The sequence below is a fragment of the Plecotus auritus genome, assembly GCF_963455305.1.
Source record: "Plecotus auritus genome assembly, chromosome: 10".
In the NCBI taxonomy this organism is placed as follows: Eukaryota; Metazoa; Chordata; class Mammalia; order Chiroptera; family Vespertilionidae; genus Plecotus; species Plecotus auritus.
In genome coordinates, this window is record NC_137785.1 from 29304590 (window position 1) to 29322410 (window position 17821).

Genomic DNA, 17821 nt, shown 5'->3' on the forward strand with positions numbered 1-17821 from the left:
GTGAGGCCGCTAGAGGGCGCCCAGGTACGGCTGGAACTCGGGGTGGGGGCCCCGGCGCCGCTCCCGGACCCAGCGCACCCACCCTCCCTCCCTCCAGCACCAGCCTGCTCAGGCCCCGGCGTCCCAGGAGCCAGACGCGGAGCGCAGTGCAGGCCCAGCGCACACGCGGCTCCGCGCTCCGTTTCCTAGGAGCCGGGAAATGGTCCAAGGGTGTGGGGGACGGGCGGGGCGCCAGGGAAAACGGAGGAAGGGAAAGAGGAGGTAGGAGAGGAGGAAGAAGGGGCAGCCGGCGCGGGGACCTGGGAGGGACGCCCCGGGCGCTGGCCTGAGCGCCGTGGGGTGTCTTGACTGCAGACGTCTCCAACACGCCGCGCGCGGAAAGGAAATGGCGCGTCTGGCCCGGGGCGGCCGGCCGGGCGCCCCCCGCGCGCCCCTCCCCCGCGGTGGCCAACCTCGTGTCCGTAGACGTCACGGGCGGCTCTGCTCCACGGGAGAGGGGCGGTCCGGGCTGAGACCAGGAGAGGAAGGCCGGGGAGGGGGAGGGGTGGACTTGGCCCCCGGCTCCGCTCCAGCCCTGGCGGACTCGCAGCCCAGTTTCTTCCCTAGTCCCGCCCCTGGCCCCGGGCGCCGTGGCGGCGGCAGCTCTCCTCTTTGTAACCGAGGAGTCAAGAAATGTGAGAAACGTGCCCTGTGTTACTTATTTGGGAGCCGAAAATTTATGCCCAGCTGAAAGCGCCCGGGGAAATATTACATCAGATGAAATGACAATGATTAAAATCAGCTTCTCCCCCGCCCCCTTCTGAGCCCAGAGGAGGCCCGGGCGCCGCGTGGCCGGTTGGCGGGGGGCGGGGGACTGGGCAGCGGAGGGCGCGGGGGCCTGGGTGCACTGCTCCCGGGAGGGTCCTGGCGGGGGCCCCGGCGGGACCGCCCGGGCTCTGGGAGGCGGGTGGGAATCGCCCGACGAAAGGAGGGGAAACTGCATCTCTGTCGCCGAGCGCGGCAGGCGCGGGCGCGCGGAGCTAATTGCGACTCTAATCCTCTGCCCCGCGGCGCAGCCGAGCCCCGAGCCAGGAGTCGCCGCGCGCTCCCGCTCGCGCTCGCCGCGCTGGGTAATTTGGGCCCGAATCGTTGCCCTTTGCGTCCAGGCTCGGCCGCCACGGGGCTCGGGCCACGGGCTGGGGCGTGGGGCTGGTTTTCTCGCCAGCAATCGAGGGAAGGCCGCTGGAGAGGAGGGAGGAAAGGAGGTGGGAGCGGCGGGAGGGCAGCCGGAGAGCGGCGCGAAGAGGAGGAGGCGGTGGCGGCGGCCGCGAGGAGGGGAGGAGGCGAGGGGAGGGCGGGGTGGGGAGGCCCCGGCGCGCCGCGCCGCGAGGGGCCGCGCGAAGCGGGGGCCGGGGCGGGAGGGGTGGGTGGGGGGGAGGGTTGGGGGCGAGAGAGAAAGTAACTCCAGGACGAGACCGGAGCGACCCGCGCAGCGAGCACAGGCGGCGAGGCTGCGCCAGGCTCTCGAGACCGGCGGCTGCGGGGGGCGGGGGCTGTACCCGAGCCCGATCCCCCGCTCCGGCTCCGAGGTAAGCCCCGCGAGGGCGGCCACCGCTCTGTGCCACGCACCTCTGTCCCCAAAGTGGCTGCGATACTGAGAAAGTCGGGGTTCATACTTGGGCGGGGGTGGCTGCTTTGTCCCAGTGCTGGGCGGCGGGGGCACCCAGCACAAAGGCCTGGCGCGGGAGGGGTGATTGCCCACGTGGGCTGGTCCTGGCCCAGGGTAGACCCTCCCCACGCGGGCGGGCTCGGCGCTTCCTGCAGCGCGGGGGGTGGGGGGGCGGGTTCAGGCCCCAGCACTGGAGCCCCAGTTGCAGGGCGGTGAGTTTCCGGGGTCAAAACTGGGCTCATGCAGCTGAGGCTTTGGGGCAGACGGGGCTCGGCTTGGCGCTCAAATCAGAGCGAGAAAAAGTCTCTAACGGGACAGATGTGCGTCCTCTGACGCCTATCCCGTGAGTGCGAAATGGGGCGGGAGGGGTCGGCGCGCTGCTGGTCGTCCCAGGCGCGCAGGGTTTGAGGCTCCGGGGCGGCCGCGCGGATACGCGATTGCCACCTCCGGGTCTCTGCTGCCCGCCTGGACGCGCGCACCGGACACACACTCCCAAACATCCCTTCTTCCGTCTCCGAAGCGCCTTTAGGTCTTCCCGCGCCCCCCCCCCCACCCCCGACTGCAGAATAAGCTTCAAGTTTTCACTCCCTCAAATGTGCATGAAGGAATTTAACTGCATTGAATAACAGCATTAGTTTCAATTAATTTTTTTAATCCCGCCAACAATAAACTTTGAGAACAAAAGCGCTTTTACGTCCTTAATTAGGCAAGCTTCCCATCTGTGGTCTCCAAGTGTCTGCTTCTTGATTTAACTTTGTCCTCCGCCCCCGCCACACACCCCTCCCCACCCTGCCAGGCTCTTCGGGTTCCGTGGCCACCCCCGCCCCGCGGCGCTGCGGGCCTGGGCCCAGCCGGCTCCAGGCTCCCTGAAGTTCACACCGGCCGGCGGGCTTCGCGGCGGGGCTTGCGCGCACCAGGTGGCTCGCGGGCCTCGTTCCTGGCCCACCCCCGGGACAATCTCGCCCCGGGCTGGCGCCCAGGGTGCAGAGCTGAAGAGAACTAGGGAGGCGCCTTCTGTTTACCTTTTATGGCTAAAATAACAGCTTAGCAAAAAAGCGACTTCACGAAGAAGCGATTTAGTGAAATCGTCTCAAGCTGCCGCAGCTCAGCCAGTTTAATCACCCCCAGAGAGCTGAACAACTGCGAGCACAATGGGACACAAAATCATTTTGTGTGTAAATGAGCGTGGCATTCTGCTCGCTTCCCTCTGCTCGGGCGGGCGGGGCTCGGCAGTGGTGGGCGGGCGCGGGTCTGGGGCTCCCGCCGCAGCTCCGAGAAGGAGGTCAATACCTAGCCAGTTTGGAAACCCGTGGGCCCTGCAACAGGCTGTTTGGCCAGCCTTGGGAGGGCCGGGTGTTGGGGCTGGGTCATGGGTTTGATGCTGATGTTGGCGGAATGAGCTTGTGTCTTACTGCACTCACTTTATGCTTCTGACCTCAGCAGTGGTCTCCGAGAAAGGGTCGTTGTCCAGCACAGATGCGTTGGTCAGAGGGGGCACTGGAGGTTCTGGTCAAGGCGTAAAGCCTGGGGCTTCCAATGGTGAGTTTCCGGTTTGCTGTGAACAGCAGGTTGTGCTTGCAATGGGAAAGAGGCTGGGTGGGAATGGCATGGAGCAGCTTTTGTGATGGGCGCTTGGTGTTAAATGTCACTTTTAGTGTCCTGGTAGTAGGGAAAACTGTGCAGTTGCTTTGATAGAATGAAGATCCATCAGAATTCCTTCCAGCACAATTTGTCCTCAGCTTGGCTTTCCTTCTGACTCCACCCGACCGAGCCTCCTATGGCAGGACAGCCCATTCTGGAGATCTGTTTTGGTTTCTCAGAACTTCCTTGAGATAAGTGACCTGCTTTTTAAAAAGCTAACTGGAACTCAGGAATGCCAAAAGCTGCAGCCCCTGAACAGCACCCCCAGTGAGGGTATAAATTAAATGTCTCTGTTCCCTAATAGCACCTCCACCCCCACCCTGGTTCCTGTCAAGGAACTTGCCAGGACCAGGACAGAGTAACCTTACTTAACATTTGCATGATTTGGTGCTCGTTGGACCTTGGTCCATATTTCAAAATTGGATGTTGAATTTCAAGGCACAAAGTCAACCCTTGGGGGAGATTGCACCCTCATTTAAACCAACAAGAGACAAGTCCACATTAGTCTTGTGGAAGCCAGTGGGGAGGGTGATAGTAACTGTGCATGCCCTCCTCCCAGCCCCATGAGATTGGAAAGGGCGCATAAGCCTGCTCTTCTCCACCCTCCTCACAGGCTCTGTACAGTGCCCTGGAGTGGCTTCTAGTGAATGAGGAACAAATTCTTTTCAGGTGACTGTGGAGCAGAGGAAAGGTGCTAAGTGACCGTGGGGAGGAGCAGGAGATGGGGTCCATTTGCTGAGCCACTGTGGATTTTTCTGGCCAGCTCTCTGATGCCTTGGGGGGCGGATGGGGGGCGGCGGGATCATCCCACAGGACCTGAGGCACAGACAAGACCATCTGGGGGTCTGAGAGGTCCTGAGCTCCCCATCTCATAGAGGGTGGGGGATCCTCCCTGCACAGTGGTCCACAGGGTTCTCTGTTGATGCAAGAGGAGACACGCTTGGTAACATGGCTCTAAACCAAAATACCGGGAAAATCAGATTTGTTCTGAAACATTTTGGGCAATTACGGTGAGCATATGTTTCAGTATTGTCATTAGCTGAGTTAGCAGACATGGAGTTCTCAGAAAACACATGTGAGAGTATGTGTGTGTGTATGTGTGTGTGTGTGTGAGAGAGAGAGAGACAGAGAAAGAGAGAAGTGATTTGCTATGGCCCGAATGCGTTCTTTAGGCTGTGGGGATAGGATAGCGGTGGGTGGAATCTGTGTAGTAGGCATGGGGTCCAGGATAGCATGTGAGAAAGGACGACTCGAAGTGTCTTTGACTCCATGAAAGACACAGTGCCCATGACCTTTGAGGAGTAAACCGTCTGGTTTGTCGGTGCTTCCCAGATACTCCGGGCAGTGATGGAAGCCTAGATGCCTCACCGCAAGGAGCGACCGAGCGGGTCCTCGCTTCACGCCCAAGGCAGCGCTGGAACCGAGGTGAGAGCCAGAGGGTGGACTGGTCAGCACGGTGGTCGCCTCTTTGCCCTCTTCCTGAGTGCCTGCTCACTGGCTGGCTGGCTGCCCTTCCTCGTAGCTGCGGCATTCAAGAAATGGCTGTTGACTGACTATACGATTATGTATTTTTCTGAAACAAAAATGCTCTTAATTTGATGTGAAATTTACTACACGTATAAAACTCAACGCCTTAGGTGCTGAGGAAGTCACTAATTTAGAGGTGTCTCGTTACTGAGACAAACTTGCAAAAACCCCTGAATCCCAATTCACAAATTGGTGATTCGTTTGTCAGGGGATATTTCACATCTAACACATAAGCCCACGACCTTTAATTAGAATTTTGCAGTTTGTTTTATGCCCCTGGAGGCTGACACCTTGAAATTTTTTTTCTTGATTTCTTATTGCTAATAAGCATCTTTCTTTTTCCCTCTGGTCCTTTGAAGAGAATGATGCAAATACACTTAATTACAGTGGTGGCCATAATTTGTCAGCTGAATATGTGATCAGGCACAGGCGAAGTGATCTGATTAGATCTGTGATCACATTGGTAATAAAGGGAGTACACAGCTCTGTTGTGAAGAAACTCTTGTTTCTGCCTTGATTCCATCTCCAGGAGGGAGGAAGCATGTCCCGGTTGTCTCTCACCCGGTCACCCGTGTCTCCCCTGGCTGCCCAGGGGATCCCACTGCCAGCCCAGCTCACCAAGTCCAATGCACCCGTGCACATTGACGTGGGTGGCCACATGTACACCAGTAGCCTGGCCACGCTCACCAAGTACCCTGACTCCAGGTAAGAGCCGAGCCCCTTGGATTACCAGGTTTATGATGGTGACTGGCAGCATCTGCAGCCTGCTACCAGTGATGTCTGTCTTCTCTGCCAGCCAACCTGCAGGGCTCTGCAGCCTCCCCTCCACCCCCATCCCCCAGGGAATTAGGGTTTGGGAGGCCGAGTCTGCTTGGTTTGCATGGGGATTTGTGACCCTTAGCTGGCTGCATTGGTAGTGCTAGGAGGAGCTTCTGACCCACTGGCAGAAGCCACTTATTCAGAGCCAGTCCTACCTGAAGCTGGCCAGCAGCTCGCTGGGGAATCTGACATGCCTTTAGGTTCCTTTTGAGTGGGACTTAGGCCTGGCCTTTGCAGGGGATCATTTGTGAGCAATGCTGTGTACTTCTTGGGGTCATGTATTTAATCCTGCTTCTGATTCTAACCCTTGGGAAATCGCATAGGTGGGGGAGGAGAGGAAGCTACAATTTGCTATCTTTGTTGGTGTGGCTACTGCTGGACCCTGAGGGCTAGCAGCAGGCTCCCTGTGGCAGAGGGTGGGGGTGGTGCAGTAATTGCTGTGGAGAAGCAGAAGCTTCATGCTCTATCAGCAAATGGACCCTGGACCCTCTCTGACCAGGACCCTTCCAACCTGCCGCCTCACACTCTGCAAAGCTGCCTGGTACTCCTGCCTTGTGGGCCCATCTGTGGGAGGCGCTGGGCGCTGCTCACTCCTGCTTTTGCCTCTTTGGCATTTCCCTCCCAGGGGCAGCAGGGCTGAGCGGAGCTGGGGTGGGTCCCTTGAGGCTGTCCGGGAGATGATGTGGAGTGCTGCTTGCTGAGCCCCCGACTGCTTGCTCCTGGCGCAGTGAGGCAGTCGCTGTTGAGGGCTGAGCAGCAGGAGGGCCAACTCTACGGGCACCGCCCATTTTATACAGTTAAAATAGCAAGAGGAGTTAATTAATCCCCCAGACACTGAGGGATCATCTCTGGGAAGCTTTCTAGTCAGGCTGCCTGTCGTCAGTGCGGTTGCTCAGAGCCCAGAGAACTCCTAGTATGCGGAGGTGGCTGTTAGGGTGGCTGGTATGAGGCCAGGGTGGAGCCCTCCATGGGGCTGGGGTGCTCACCCGAGGAGGGAACTTTGAGGTGGATGCAGGGTCTAGTTCAGAATCTGGGTATTCTGGGGGCAGATGCTTCATTTTCTTTGCCCAAAAGAGGCTAGGCCTGGGGCACTTGTGCACTTGGGCCGTGGGGGTGGGGGCCGCGTCAGCCGTGTTGGCCTGTGCGCTGGCTTGCAGGGCCCTGTCTAGGATAGGAGATGGATTCCGTTTATTTAATTTCAATTTTTCCCTCTGTGGCATTCCTGAGTTGTTTGAGATAGATCACCCCTTAATTGGTTGATGACGCTTGTGAGTGAAATTCATAAAACCCTTGCCCACAGCCTCTCTGAAGAGAGTTTCCTGAAATCAGACACTTGCCCTTCTGGAGTAATCACAGCCCAAGCCCACAGGGAACGGCCTCCTCATTCTTGTGTCCAGGCTGCTACCTGGGAGCCGTGAGGGCAGGGGTTCCCCCCCCGCTCGCTCCCCACCACACACACACACATACTAGGCCCACAGTGCAGCTTGTCCTTGCCCAGTGGTCCTGCTGTGAGGTGGGGTGGACCCACTGGCTGAGCTGAGGTCCCTGCGGCTCCTGGGCTGCTGGATGTATCCAGAGGAGGTGGCAGTCGCATTCTTTCCTGAGGCCAGGCTCAAGGTGAATCTGCTGTTCTGCCTGATGGTTTCTGGCGTACAGGCGACCTGCTTCCCTAGCCTGAAGCTTTGGCATGGAGGCCAGGGGGACCTGTAGGACAGCCAGGGGACAGTGGGTCAGGCAGCTGTGCTGGCAAGGGCCCCTCAGGTCCCTCTCATCCCTCTTTGAGCGAATCATTAAAATTAAAATAACTTTTTCATCAATTCTGGAAGCCAAGAATAGTCCCTTACCCAGTATCGCTTTGTGAGTCACCTGGAAATGGAGGACTAAAAGTGTTAAGGTCCCCTGGGAGTTCCAGTGTAAAAGTGCTAGATTCCTATCCTGGGCAGTGCTGGGAGACCAGGGACCCGTGCCCCAGACCCTCAGGTCCCGGGGCCTACAGAACGACGCCTGGGCTTCTGAGTCCTGGCTAGTGGGGGTGGTTCTGACACAAGGAACAGGTGCCACCACTGGTTGGCCCCAGAACAGCTGTCAGTCAGTCCTTGCTCAGAGGCAGCGGAACAGAGACTCCCTGGGGCTGACACCCCACGCATGCCTGCCTGCTGGCATTGTTTAGCTGCTGCCGTCGCAGCCTGACTCTCGCAGCCCTCCTGGCTGTGGGAAGCAACAAACTGAGATGTCCAGGAGCTTCAGAACTAATAAAACCTTCCCCTGAAACATTGAGGAAATTGGAACCAAAGCTTAAAAAAATAAATAAAGAGAAGATCCCTGTCAGCTGGGTCAGAATGACCAGCACATTCCCTGGAGAGCCTCTGAGGTTGGCACCCAAGCCCTGAAGCCTCCCTCGGAGGGTGGCCTGGGGCAGGAGCTGACTTTAAGCCCCTTTATGTGTCTGCTGCTCCTTTGTGGTGACTGACCTAACCTTCCCTCAACCTACTCACATTCTTGGTAGCCTCAGTCCCCAAGGGCAGGAAAGCCTTGGTCCTGTGAAGATATAGTGAATCATGGAAAGACCTAGAACCAGCCAGTCCTGAAATAAGATAGACTGAACACCTTCTAGTCTTGGACCAATGAGCAACCTGGAACCCAGTCAGCCCCAGGATGTGGGTGGATTCCGAGTCCTGTGGACTGACAGGACAGTCTGGAGCCCCAGCCACCCTGACACCAGAGGGACTGGCAACGCTGCCAAACCTAGAACGTTGCTGGCTGCACAGAGGGTTTGAGCTCAGCCAGGAAGGGTGGAGTAGGTTCCACGGGGCTTAGGAATGGCTGGCTCATCTGTCTGCTGATGCCATGTGGAGGCCCTTGGCTGTCCCATCTGTCTCCAGTGATGCTGGGTGGCCCTCAGTCTGACATTTGAACACCCAAGCTCTGCTGAGGCCAGGTCTTGGGGGCTTTGACAGTTGGGACAGGCCATGGAGCCCACAAGGCTTTCCAGTGGGGCTGTGCCCCCCAGTACTGTTGTCACCAGGCCTAGGGGGGTTGATAGGGCTCGATGGCCTGTGGAGCCCTGAGATGAGTTATATCTGGGTGACTGCAGTGCTGGTTCCACAGGCTCTGGCCTCCACACCTCACCGCAGGCTCTGACCGGCTTGTGCCCACCCATGAGGCAGCCTTGCTCTTTTATTTTCTTAACATATATTTTTATTGATTTCAGAGTGGAAGGTAGAGGGAGAGAGAGATAGAAACATCAATGATGAGTGTGAATCATTGATTGGCTGCCTCCGGCAAGCCCCCTACTGGGGATTGAGCCCACAACCAAGGCATGTGCCCTGACTGGGAATCTAACCATGACCTCCCCCTCCCGAGTTCATTGGTCGATGCTCATCCACTGAGCCATGCCACCTGGGCAGCTTTGTCTTTTTATACAGTCCCACTTGGACAGGGGCTGGGCTACTCCATACCTGGGCAGACCCTCATAGCTGATGCCTGAATATGCCTGGCCACCAGAGTGGAGGACAGTGCAGATGGGAGGCCCTGAAAGAGGCTTTGGGGCGCTAACCCCTCAGCTTCTGTCCAGCTCATGTGCCCTGGTGCACAATGGCAGGGGCAGGGCAGGGCCTCAGGCATAATGACCTGAATGGACAGAGGGCTAGGCTGCTAGGGGAGAGAGGCATGTCCCTGGAAGGTCCATGCCAGGCAGAGTGAGGGGGCTTAGGGACCAGACTGTACAGGCTGGACTGGGAGGCGTGGGTCTCACGCCAGGGCCACCCTTCTCCCAGGCTGTGCAGAGGAGCTGCAGCCTTGGAAGTGTCTAGTGGGCAAGTGTGCGCACCGCCTGCTGAAGGATGTCCAGAGGTGCTGTCACTGGGAAGACCCTGCCAACCTTCCTCCTGTTTCTGAGTCAAGCTCTTGGCTATCAACACCCCTCTTTGTGGCTCCTAATTGTCCATTGCTGGGCCTGGGTCTGCAGGGGAAGTTAGCCAAACCAAAGCCTGCTGCCCTGGGCATTAGGGCGGGCAAAGCCTTGGCTCCTAGGCCTGCTTCCTCCTCCCTGGAGTGGATGCAGACCAGCCTCAAGGGCTCCTCAAGACCTGAGTTTCTGTCAGAACCACTGCCCTTCAGAGGACAGGTTGCTGGGTCCTATCTCCCCTCCCAGGTGTGCACACCTTTGTGCACTACGGTGTATGTGCATACATAGTGGTGTGTGTGTACATGTGTGCCCTGTAGCATGCAAGCACGCATGCAGAACCTCCTGCCTCCCTGGGATCTCCCCTAGGGCTCCCTGGGTGAGTGGCTGTTGTTGGTTTATCTGTGAGTTTGCTCATGTACATAGCTGTGTCCCTGGTTGACTTGTGCTGGGTGGTGTGTCCTTTGCCCAGATGTGTCTAGGTCTGCCTGTGATTTGTGTGTTGTGAGGGAGGGACCATGTGACCCTGTGCTTGTTACCCAGATGTGTCACATCTGATGCTCATTCCTGTGGGTTGGATGACATGGATGTGTGGGACCCAAAACTGTCTTGGCTGCTTTACATGTGTTCACTGCGTGTGTGGCTGTGGGCTAGGGTGTCTGATGGTTGGTGGGAGTTTTGGGGTGGGTCTGTCTGGCTAGGGTTTGTGTGTGGGGGCAAGGAGGCTGTGTCTGTGTCTTGCTGTAGTTTTCCAGGCCTGTAACACGTGTCAGCAGGCGGGTGTATGTAGCTGGGTGTGTCTCCCCGGCTGTGGCTTGTGATGCTTGCTGTGCTGGTGTCCTGTCTGATTGTGGCCTGGCTGCCTCTGGTGTATACAGACATCCGTCAGGCTTGGTCCAGTTTCAGTCACCCATGTAAGGCCCCTCATCCCTCCAGCAGGGCAGGCCCTGAGGAGTGGGGCTGGGGTAGGTGGACTGGCCCTTCCATCAGACATCCCACCCTTCATCTCTCCCAGAATAAGCCGCCTCTTCAATGGCACTGAGCCCATCGTCCTGGACAGTTTGAAGCAACACTATTTCATTGACCGGGATGGGGAGATTTTCCGCTATGTCCTGAGCTTCCTGCGGACGTCAAAACTGCTGCTACCAGATGACTTCAAGGTAAGTCTGTAGCCGGTGGCAACCCTGATGCCTGTACGGTGCCATTATACAGGGGACGCTGTGACTTAATAAGTGGACCCACGGTCGTCATAGCAACCATAAAAAGTTAAGCGATGAAGCCAAGGGCTAAATCAGTTTTTCTAAACTAATTTTGTTTTCTCACATTTTTAGCTTATTTATCAGGGTGTGACAACAGTTAAGCAGTGGCACTTACCCTGGTTTCACATTTGTCGTGTTGAAGACTTGTGTGGGGGAGTTACAGGAGTCAGCGGTTCCTAGATCTGTTTCTTGGTGGCCGTTTGCAGGGAGGAAACCCAGATCCAAAGCAAACACCCTTCAAACAAAAGGTGACCCGTCCAGGTCTCGAGAATCCTGCCTCGGTGCTGGTCCCCTTCGTGGCCCCGGGGACCTGGAGGAAGGAAACTCAGGCCTGGCCTACCCCACTCAGGAGCAAGTGGCCTTTCTTCCTTCTCGCACCCAGAGGACCAGTGACCCTGGGACTGTTTTGTCCTCCATCCAACTTAGTTCCTGGGTCCCAGCAACCAAACTTAGGCTGAAAATACAGTGAAACAAGGCAGACGTAGGTCCTGTCCCCATAGCACTTAAGATGTGGTGGGAAGATAGATGTTGAACAAAAAACACTTGAATTCCACAGTATTCCAACTCAGAGAAGGAGTCGGGGAGGATGTTTCTCTGGGAGGGGAAGGAGGAAGGGGACAAACAGGTGTGAGGGCCTTGGTGAGGAGGCAAGGTAGCAAGGAGCAGGACCGGCCTGACCCGGAGAGAAGGTGTTAGCCTGGGGCTGTGTGAACTGGGAGGGCAGGAAGGGAGGCTGCTGGTTGATGTCAGGACCTTGGTGGCTGGTTCAGCATTTGGCATTTCACCCTGAATGCAGTGGAAGGGTCCTGAGGAGGGGTGGCTGGGGGAATGACAATCAGGTTTGCAAACTGATCACCCTGGCTGTTGTGGGGAGAAGGATGTAGGGAGGGCGGGTGGGAGCAAGAGGCCAAAGAGGGGTTATTTGAAGGCTTTGGACCAGGGTGGAGGCAGTGAAGAGGGAGCAAAGTGGCATATTAGACATATTTAAGAAAGGCTGTGGGGGGTGGAGGTCAAGGGGCTCTTGAGGGTGCCTCCCGGCCTGCAGCTTCTGTCTGAGTGGATTGAGGCCCAGCAGTGGGAGAGACTGGGGGGAGTGTGGCACCCAACTCCTGCATGGAATTGCTGGTGGGACGTTGGGTGAAGGCGTTCTGGGCTGGGGGAAAGATGTGGGTGTTGTTTGCTGTGCAGATATCACTTAAGGAGCAGATGAGAGTAGAAGCCCAGGGTGGGGCTGAGGAACCCTGTGGAGGGATAGAATGGTTTTCCCGACAGGCCTCCCTCGGGGTGGTTCCAAAGTCTGGGGCCAGCAAATGCCAGATAGGCCCCGCTTGGTGTCCGGCTTCCTTGCCTCTCCCCCAGGGTCCTCAGGTTCACCAGTTGACCTTGATCTGAGCCCCATTGAGTGGCATGAGTCATGGGTACTCTCGGCTATATAGGGCTGGGGCAGGTGTGGGTGACCAGGTGTTTGAGGGATAGTTTGTGTGAGCCCGTCCGTCCTGGGAGGGGGCTGCCTGCCTGGTGAGAGATGGGCTCCCCGCCCCAGCCCCTCCTCACACAGCCTGCTAGTGCAGGGGCCGGCCAGCACTCGGCAGATCTTGTCCTTTAAAATGCTCACCCCCTTCTCTGAACTGGGTGTCCACATGATTTTATAGAAGAGAAAACAGGCTCAGAGAAGCTCCGTTACAGGTGACCAGAGGCTTCAGGGCTAGCGGATGAGGGTGCCGAAAGTCCAGCCTTGGCAGGTCTGTTTTGCCTCCCTGCTGAGCTGTGTGCTCTTTCAGGGCAAGTGAGCTCCTCCCCTCTGAGATTCTGAGAAGGCAGCAGGTTCCAGGCCTAGACAGAGCCTCAGGCTCCTCTAACCTAGCCTCCTGGTCTTTCCAGAGGCTTCTCTCTACTTCAGGGGGTGGGGGAGGAGTGAAGCCTCCCCGAGTGCTTGGGCCAGATGGAAGGGCTCAGGGGGTCTAGCACAGATGGACACCAGCCGCTGCCCTTGGGACAAGGCTAGACTCCTTGCACACATTCAGTTGAGCCTCATTTTCTCATTTTCTCTATCTGTACAATGGGCACAATCATCCCAGTTCACATTGTGCCCTGGGGGAGGGTCACAGTTCTGTGGAATGGTGAGAGGAGGCCCTCCTGGCGCCCACCTCCCTCCACCCTGTCTGCTGTTCCCCAGGACTTCAGCCTGCTGTACGAGGAGGCACGCTACTACCAGCTGCAGCCCATGGTACGGGAGCTGGAGCGCTGGCAGCAGGAGCAGGAACAGCGGCGCCACAGCAGGGCCTGTGACTGCCTGGTGGTGCGGGTCACGCCGGACCTGGGTGAGCGCATCGCTCTCAGCGGCGAGAAGGCCCTCATCGAGGAGGTCTTCCCAGAGACTGGGGATGTCATGTGCAACTCCGTCAACGCTGGCTGGAACCAGGACCCCACACACGTCATCCGCTTCCCGCTCAACGGCTACTGCCGGCTCAACTCGGTGCAGGTGAGGGCTGCGTCTGCCCCACTGGCCTCACCCCTGTCTCCCCCAAACCCTCCAGCAGCAGAGAGAGATGGAGGGAGGCGCAGTCCCTGAAATGGCGAATCCCTTCCTCCCTGCCATCTCACAGAAAAGGCAACAATGTATGGATGCATAATTTATGTCCTGCTCATAATTAAATGATGGCGCCTGGGGGATGGACTTAAAAAAATTGATCTGTACTCTTTTTTTTTTTTTCCCCCCCAAAAGGATGTTCCATAAAAAATGTCCAAAGTACTTTCAACAAAGAGTGCTTCATTTGACACCCAGAGTCTGAGTTTGGACTCAAATTAAACCCAGACAACAGAAGCAGCAGGTCAGAGGCAGAGCGTGGAGGTGGCCTGGAGCCCCTTCCTCTCCCTACCGACCGGGCCACAGGCATCCAATTGGCTGCTCAGAGCGATTCTGGACTGACTTTCCCTAGATGGGTCTTAAAGCCCAGGATGGAGTGGGGACCATTTTCCACCAGCCCTTCCACACCCCTGTTTCAGGTTGGGCAGAGTGGACTTGGTAGGGAAAGTGCCCCCCATGCACACATTCCACAGGCTGCCACTCAGAACTTGCTGGTTTCAGGACACAGGTGTCAGACAGTGACTGACCCAACTCGCACGGAGGCACAAACCCATGTGGACTCGGAGGCCTGCAGAGACGCAGACACAGCGAGGACGCCTCCTCCTCTCCACCCCAGCTCCCGTGAGCTGATGAGCCCCCAGGCCTCAAACCATCTGGGACTTGAAGCTCAGGGAAGCAGGTGGCTGCCAGAGGCCAGGGGCAGGGTCTCTCTATAAGTGGGGCAGGTCTCAGTGAGGAGGGGCCCTGGGACCACATGTCCGGAGAGACGGGCAGGTCATACCCCGAGAAGAGGCAGGGGCCCCTGAGGCTCTTTCTCCCACCCTGATCCAGGCTGTGGACCCTGCAGGCTGTGGCGCAGAGTAGCGCACTCAGATTTGGTCACTGAGGGGCTCCGGAGCCTGGCCGCTTCTGTCCTGCCTGTTTGCCCAATTGGTGGTTCTGGACCTCTGTTGTGAGACGTGAGGTGTTAACAGGAGAAGGTAGCCGCCCAGGCGAGGGCCCAGCTGCCCACCAGGCCAGCCAGGCAGACTTGCAACTGGGCATTGCTGACCCCTGTTTCTTCCCGGCAGGTCCTGGAGAGGCTGTTCCAGAGGGGTTTCAGCGTGGCTGCGTCCTGCGGCGGTGGCGTGGACTCCTCCCAGTTCAGCGAGTATGTGCTTTGCCGGGAGGAGCGGCGACCACAGCCCACCCCCACCGCTGTCCGGATAAAGCAGGAGCCCCTGGACTAGGCCCTGCTTCCGTGCCCACCTGAGGCCCCTGGCCCTGGGGATGGCCAGGGACCTGCGGACAGTGCTGGGGAGTGCTGCCTATGCCTGCTTCTCGATCTTCGTGAGACTGAAGGTGGGGCTGGGGCGTCCGGGGCCAGCCCACGGAGCCCTGGGGCCCGGGTGTCCTGAACAGAATGGAGTGCTGGAGGCATGCTTTCCGAAGGATCGGTGTGACCCACAGATGCCTTGGTGAGAACTCCGCCACCAGTTTCCCGGTGCCCCTTGCTCCCCAGCCTGGCGCAGTGTCCTCCAGGGCCCTGGGGCTGCCATGGCGGAGTCGGCACTGGCCTCCCCAGCCCACTGCAGAGGAGCTGTTCGTCCTTCTCCACATGTGGCAGACTCCAGTGGGTCTCTGCATCAGAGATGGCTTATTTTTCTACAGTATTTAAAACAGAAGCAACTAACTGCACAAGCCAGAGAGGCCGACAAGGACCAACACTTCTTTATCTGGTGCTTCATTCTCAGTCAGACATGCGCATGCCCACCCGCATGGTGGGAGAGTGGCCTGGCGCTCCGGCCCAAGTGCCCAGGAGTGGGGCTTGGAGAGCTCTGGTCCCTGCTCTAGGGGCCTGCAGGGAGGGCAGTGCTGTAGGAGCTGAAGCAGGGCTCCCAGGGAGCAGGGCTGCTGGGAGGAGGGTGGTTTGGCTGTGGGGGATGGATGGCTGTGGAACCACCTGAGACCCTCACCTTTGCTGTGGCCTGGGCCACACTTGGTAGATCACCTGACCTAAGCCCAGGGGCTTCCAGTCGGTTGTGTTCCTCACTGCTGGGGTGTTGGAGGCGTCTCTTCCCATCCAGACCAACCACAGGACCACATGGCATCCTTACCTCAGGAATGGGCCCCTCGGTGAAGCGGCCCACCTGTCAGTAGCTCCTCTGGGTCCCCACCTCAGGAAGCCGTCCCCAGCTCTGATTTCCCACACTAATATGCACACTGAATTTTAATGAAATTTGTTATACTAGCTTGCCAGTAAGACCTGGACATGGGCATACCTGGGACTCTTGCCCCAGATTCCAACAAGGACTGGCCCCGAGGGGTCCTCAGAGACCTGCTGCCTCTTAGACGACAGGCCCAACGATGGACACCCCAGCCTTGTCACACTTGGCCGAGCGGGCTCTTCCCGGGTGGAGAAACCACAGACAGCTGCTCGGTGGATGGGGTGCCCAGCCATCCTGCTTACAATGCCTGTAGACTTGTATATGACTCCTTTAATATTGTAAAGATGATGTACAATTGTCGTGTTTGTGTGAACACATGCTGTTCCTAGTTCATGCTATAAACGATGCTGTAAAGCAAAAGACTGAGGCTCCGTCCTGTGCAGAAGCAGCAGTGGATTCCCATGTTGGATGTTGTACAGGGGGGTCAGGGGGTGGGGGTCCTCCCTCTGTTCCTTCAGTTCAGATCAAGGAAGAACCACCAGCGCTCTCGGGGGAGGGGCAAGGTCCCAAGCTGGCGGATAGTTATGATTGCATGTGGGTGTTTCCTCGCTGTGTCTGTCCCCTGTGGGCAGCAGTCTGTGTTCTCACTCACAGCCCCTAACCAGATGCAACGGGGAGACTGATGGAAGGTGTCCGGGGCTTTTGAACCCAGTCAAATGCTTGAGATTTTCATTCTCTCTGGCTTTTGGTTTAGGTTGACATCCTCTTTAGAGCCCCACAGAATATAGTAGGAGAAGGTGACAGTCCACAGCTCAGGCCAGCGGGGGAGGTGCAGCCCTTGGCTGAGGAGGGTCCATTGCCCAGCGCAGCACAAGACTGGGTGCATCTGTTACCAAGGGGAGGAGTTTGAAGGCATTCACAGAGGCCTCCCATTTAAAGGAGCCTTTTTGTATTTTTCCTCAAAGCCCTCATGTTCTAACCCATGAGGACCCTTTTACATGCCAGGTAAAGGCCACCAGCCTCGACCCCCCTGGAGGACGAGAGCACAGCTGCTTCCTGTCTGGGTTGCAAAGCAGACGCCATCCCACTGTACAATCTAATTTGCTGGACAGACTCGCTAGCCTTCTTTGCTTAGCAACACGCCTCCAGTTGGCACATCTGCACTTTGGCATCTGGGGTTCGCATCTGAGAGGAGGAGAAAGTGTTGTGTTTATTAGAAAGGAATTCTTGTGAAAACAGCTCATTGCGACGTATGTTCATGGATTTTTCTGGTATGATAGTCAGCATAGTTACTGATTGATGGAGATGCCCTAACAGTTCTAAGCAAACTAGATTTTTGAGTAAACCATAGTGCTTAAAAAAAAAAGTACCTTACTGAAGTTGCTCTTAATTTATTTCTTCTTTACTAAGTAAAATCAGGAAGTATGATTTTACATAAACTGGGGAATTTCTGAATTTGTAGAGAAACACTATGCTCCCATAGTAATGCTTGAAATTCTAATATACATAGTCCCCTAAACAACGAGTACCAATTTTCAGTTCCTTTAAAACATTTATATACTTCCTGAAATGAATATATTGTAGTCTTTTGATCAAATACCAGCAGTACAAATGTTAACTTCTGCTCTTTGTAAACCTCCAAAGTAATTATTTTTTGTTATAAGCAACTGGACAGAGCTGTTCCGACGCCTCCCGGTTCCCGTGGAACCTCGGCTCGTGCCGAGAGGCCTTTGCAGCAGGTGGCTTCTGCCGCTGCCCGGCTCACATGGGCTCGAAGCCAGGTCACAGCATCAATATCTTTTAAAAAGTGTTTTTTTAAAAACGACCACTTGACCTTGTTTCTTAGAATAAATAAAGGATATTTTATAAGTTACACATGCAGACCTAGCACTTTGTTTCTGAGGCAGCCACAAGGAGGTACTCTGGCCTTCTTGGGCCACCAGTCCTCCCACTTGGCTTGGCCACTGATTAGGACCTTGAGTAGCTCAGGTTCCCAATACTGAACCTTCCTGATCTGAGGAGCTGCTGTGAAGGGCTAGCCCAGCCGTGGGCAAACTACGGCCCGCGGGCCGGATCCGGCTGTTCTATCCGGTTCTCTTGCTCTCCCCTCCGCTCCTTTACTCTGAATTTATATTAGTTCACACAAACACTCCATCCATGCTTTTGTTCCAGCCCTCCGGTCCAGTTTAAGAACCCATTGTGGCCCTCGAGTCAAAAAGTTTGCCCACCCCTGGGCTAGACCCTGAGCAGCTGCCTGGTCTCCAGGGTCCTAGCATGCACCCTGCCGGA

General features: G+C 56.8%; 1 protein-coding gene across 2 annotated transcripts; it reads left to right on the forward strand.

The window, feature by feature from the left end:
- The first annotated feature begins 1421 nt into the window (after positions 1 to 1421).
- Positions 1422 to 16888, forward strand: KCTD15 (potassium channel tetramerization domain containing 15). Of its 2 annotated transcripts, none has more exons than XM_080644406.1 (7): positions 1422 to 1568; positions 3089 to 3187; positions 4622 to 4714; positions 5346 to 5521; positions 10555 to 10699; positions 12975 to 13280; positions 14456 to 16888. In XM_080644406.1, the coding sequence occupies exons 3-7, from the start codon at positions 4649 to 4651 to the stop codon at positions 14612 to 14614; spliced, it is 852 nt and encodes a 283-aa protein (XP_080500532.1). In that variant the 5' UTR covers positions 1422 to 1568; positions 3089 to 3187; positions 4622 to 4648; the 3' UTR covers positions 14615 to 16888. The 2 variants fall into 2 exon arrangements, with proteins under 2 accessions (XP_080500532.1, XP_080500533.1); XM_080644407.1 differs by having other exon boundaries at positions 1434 to 1568; positions 3092 to 3187.
- Positions 16889 to 17821: the final 933 nt, after the last annotated feature.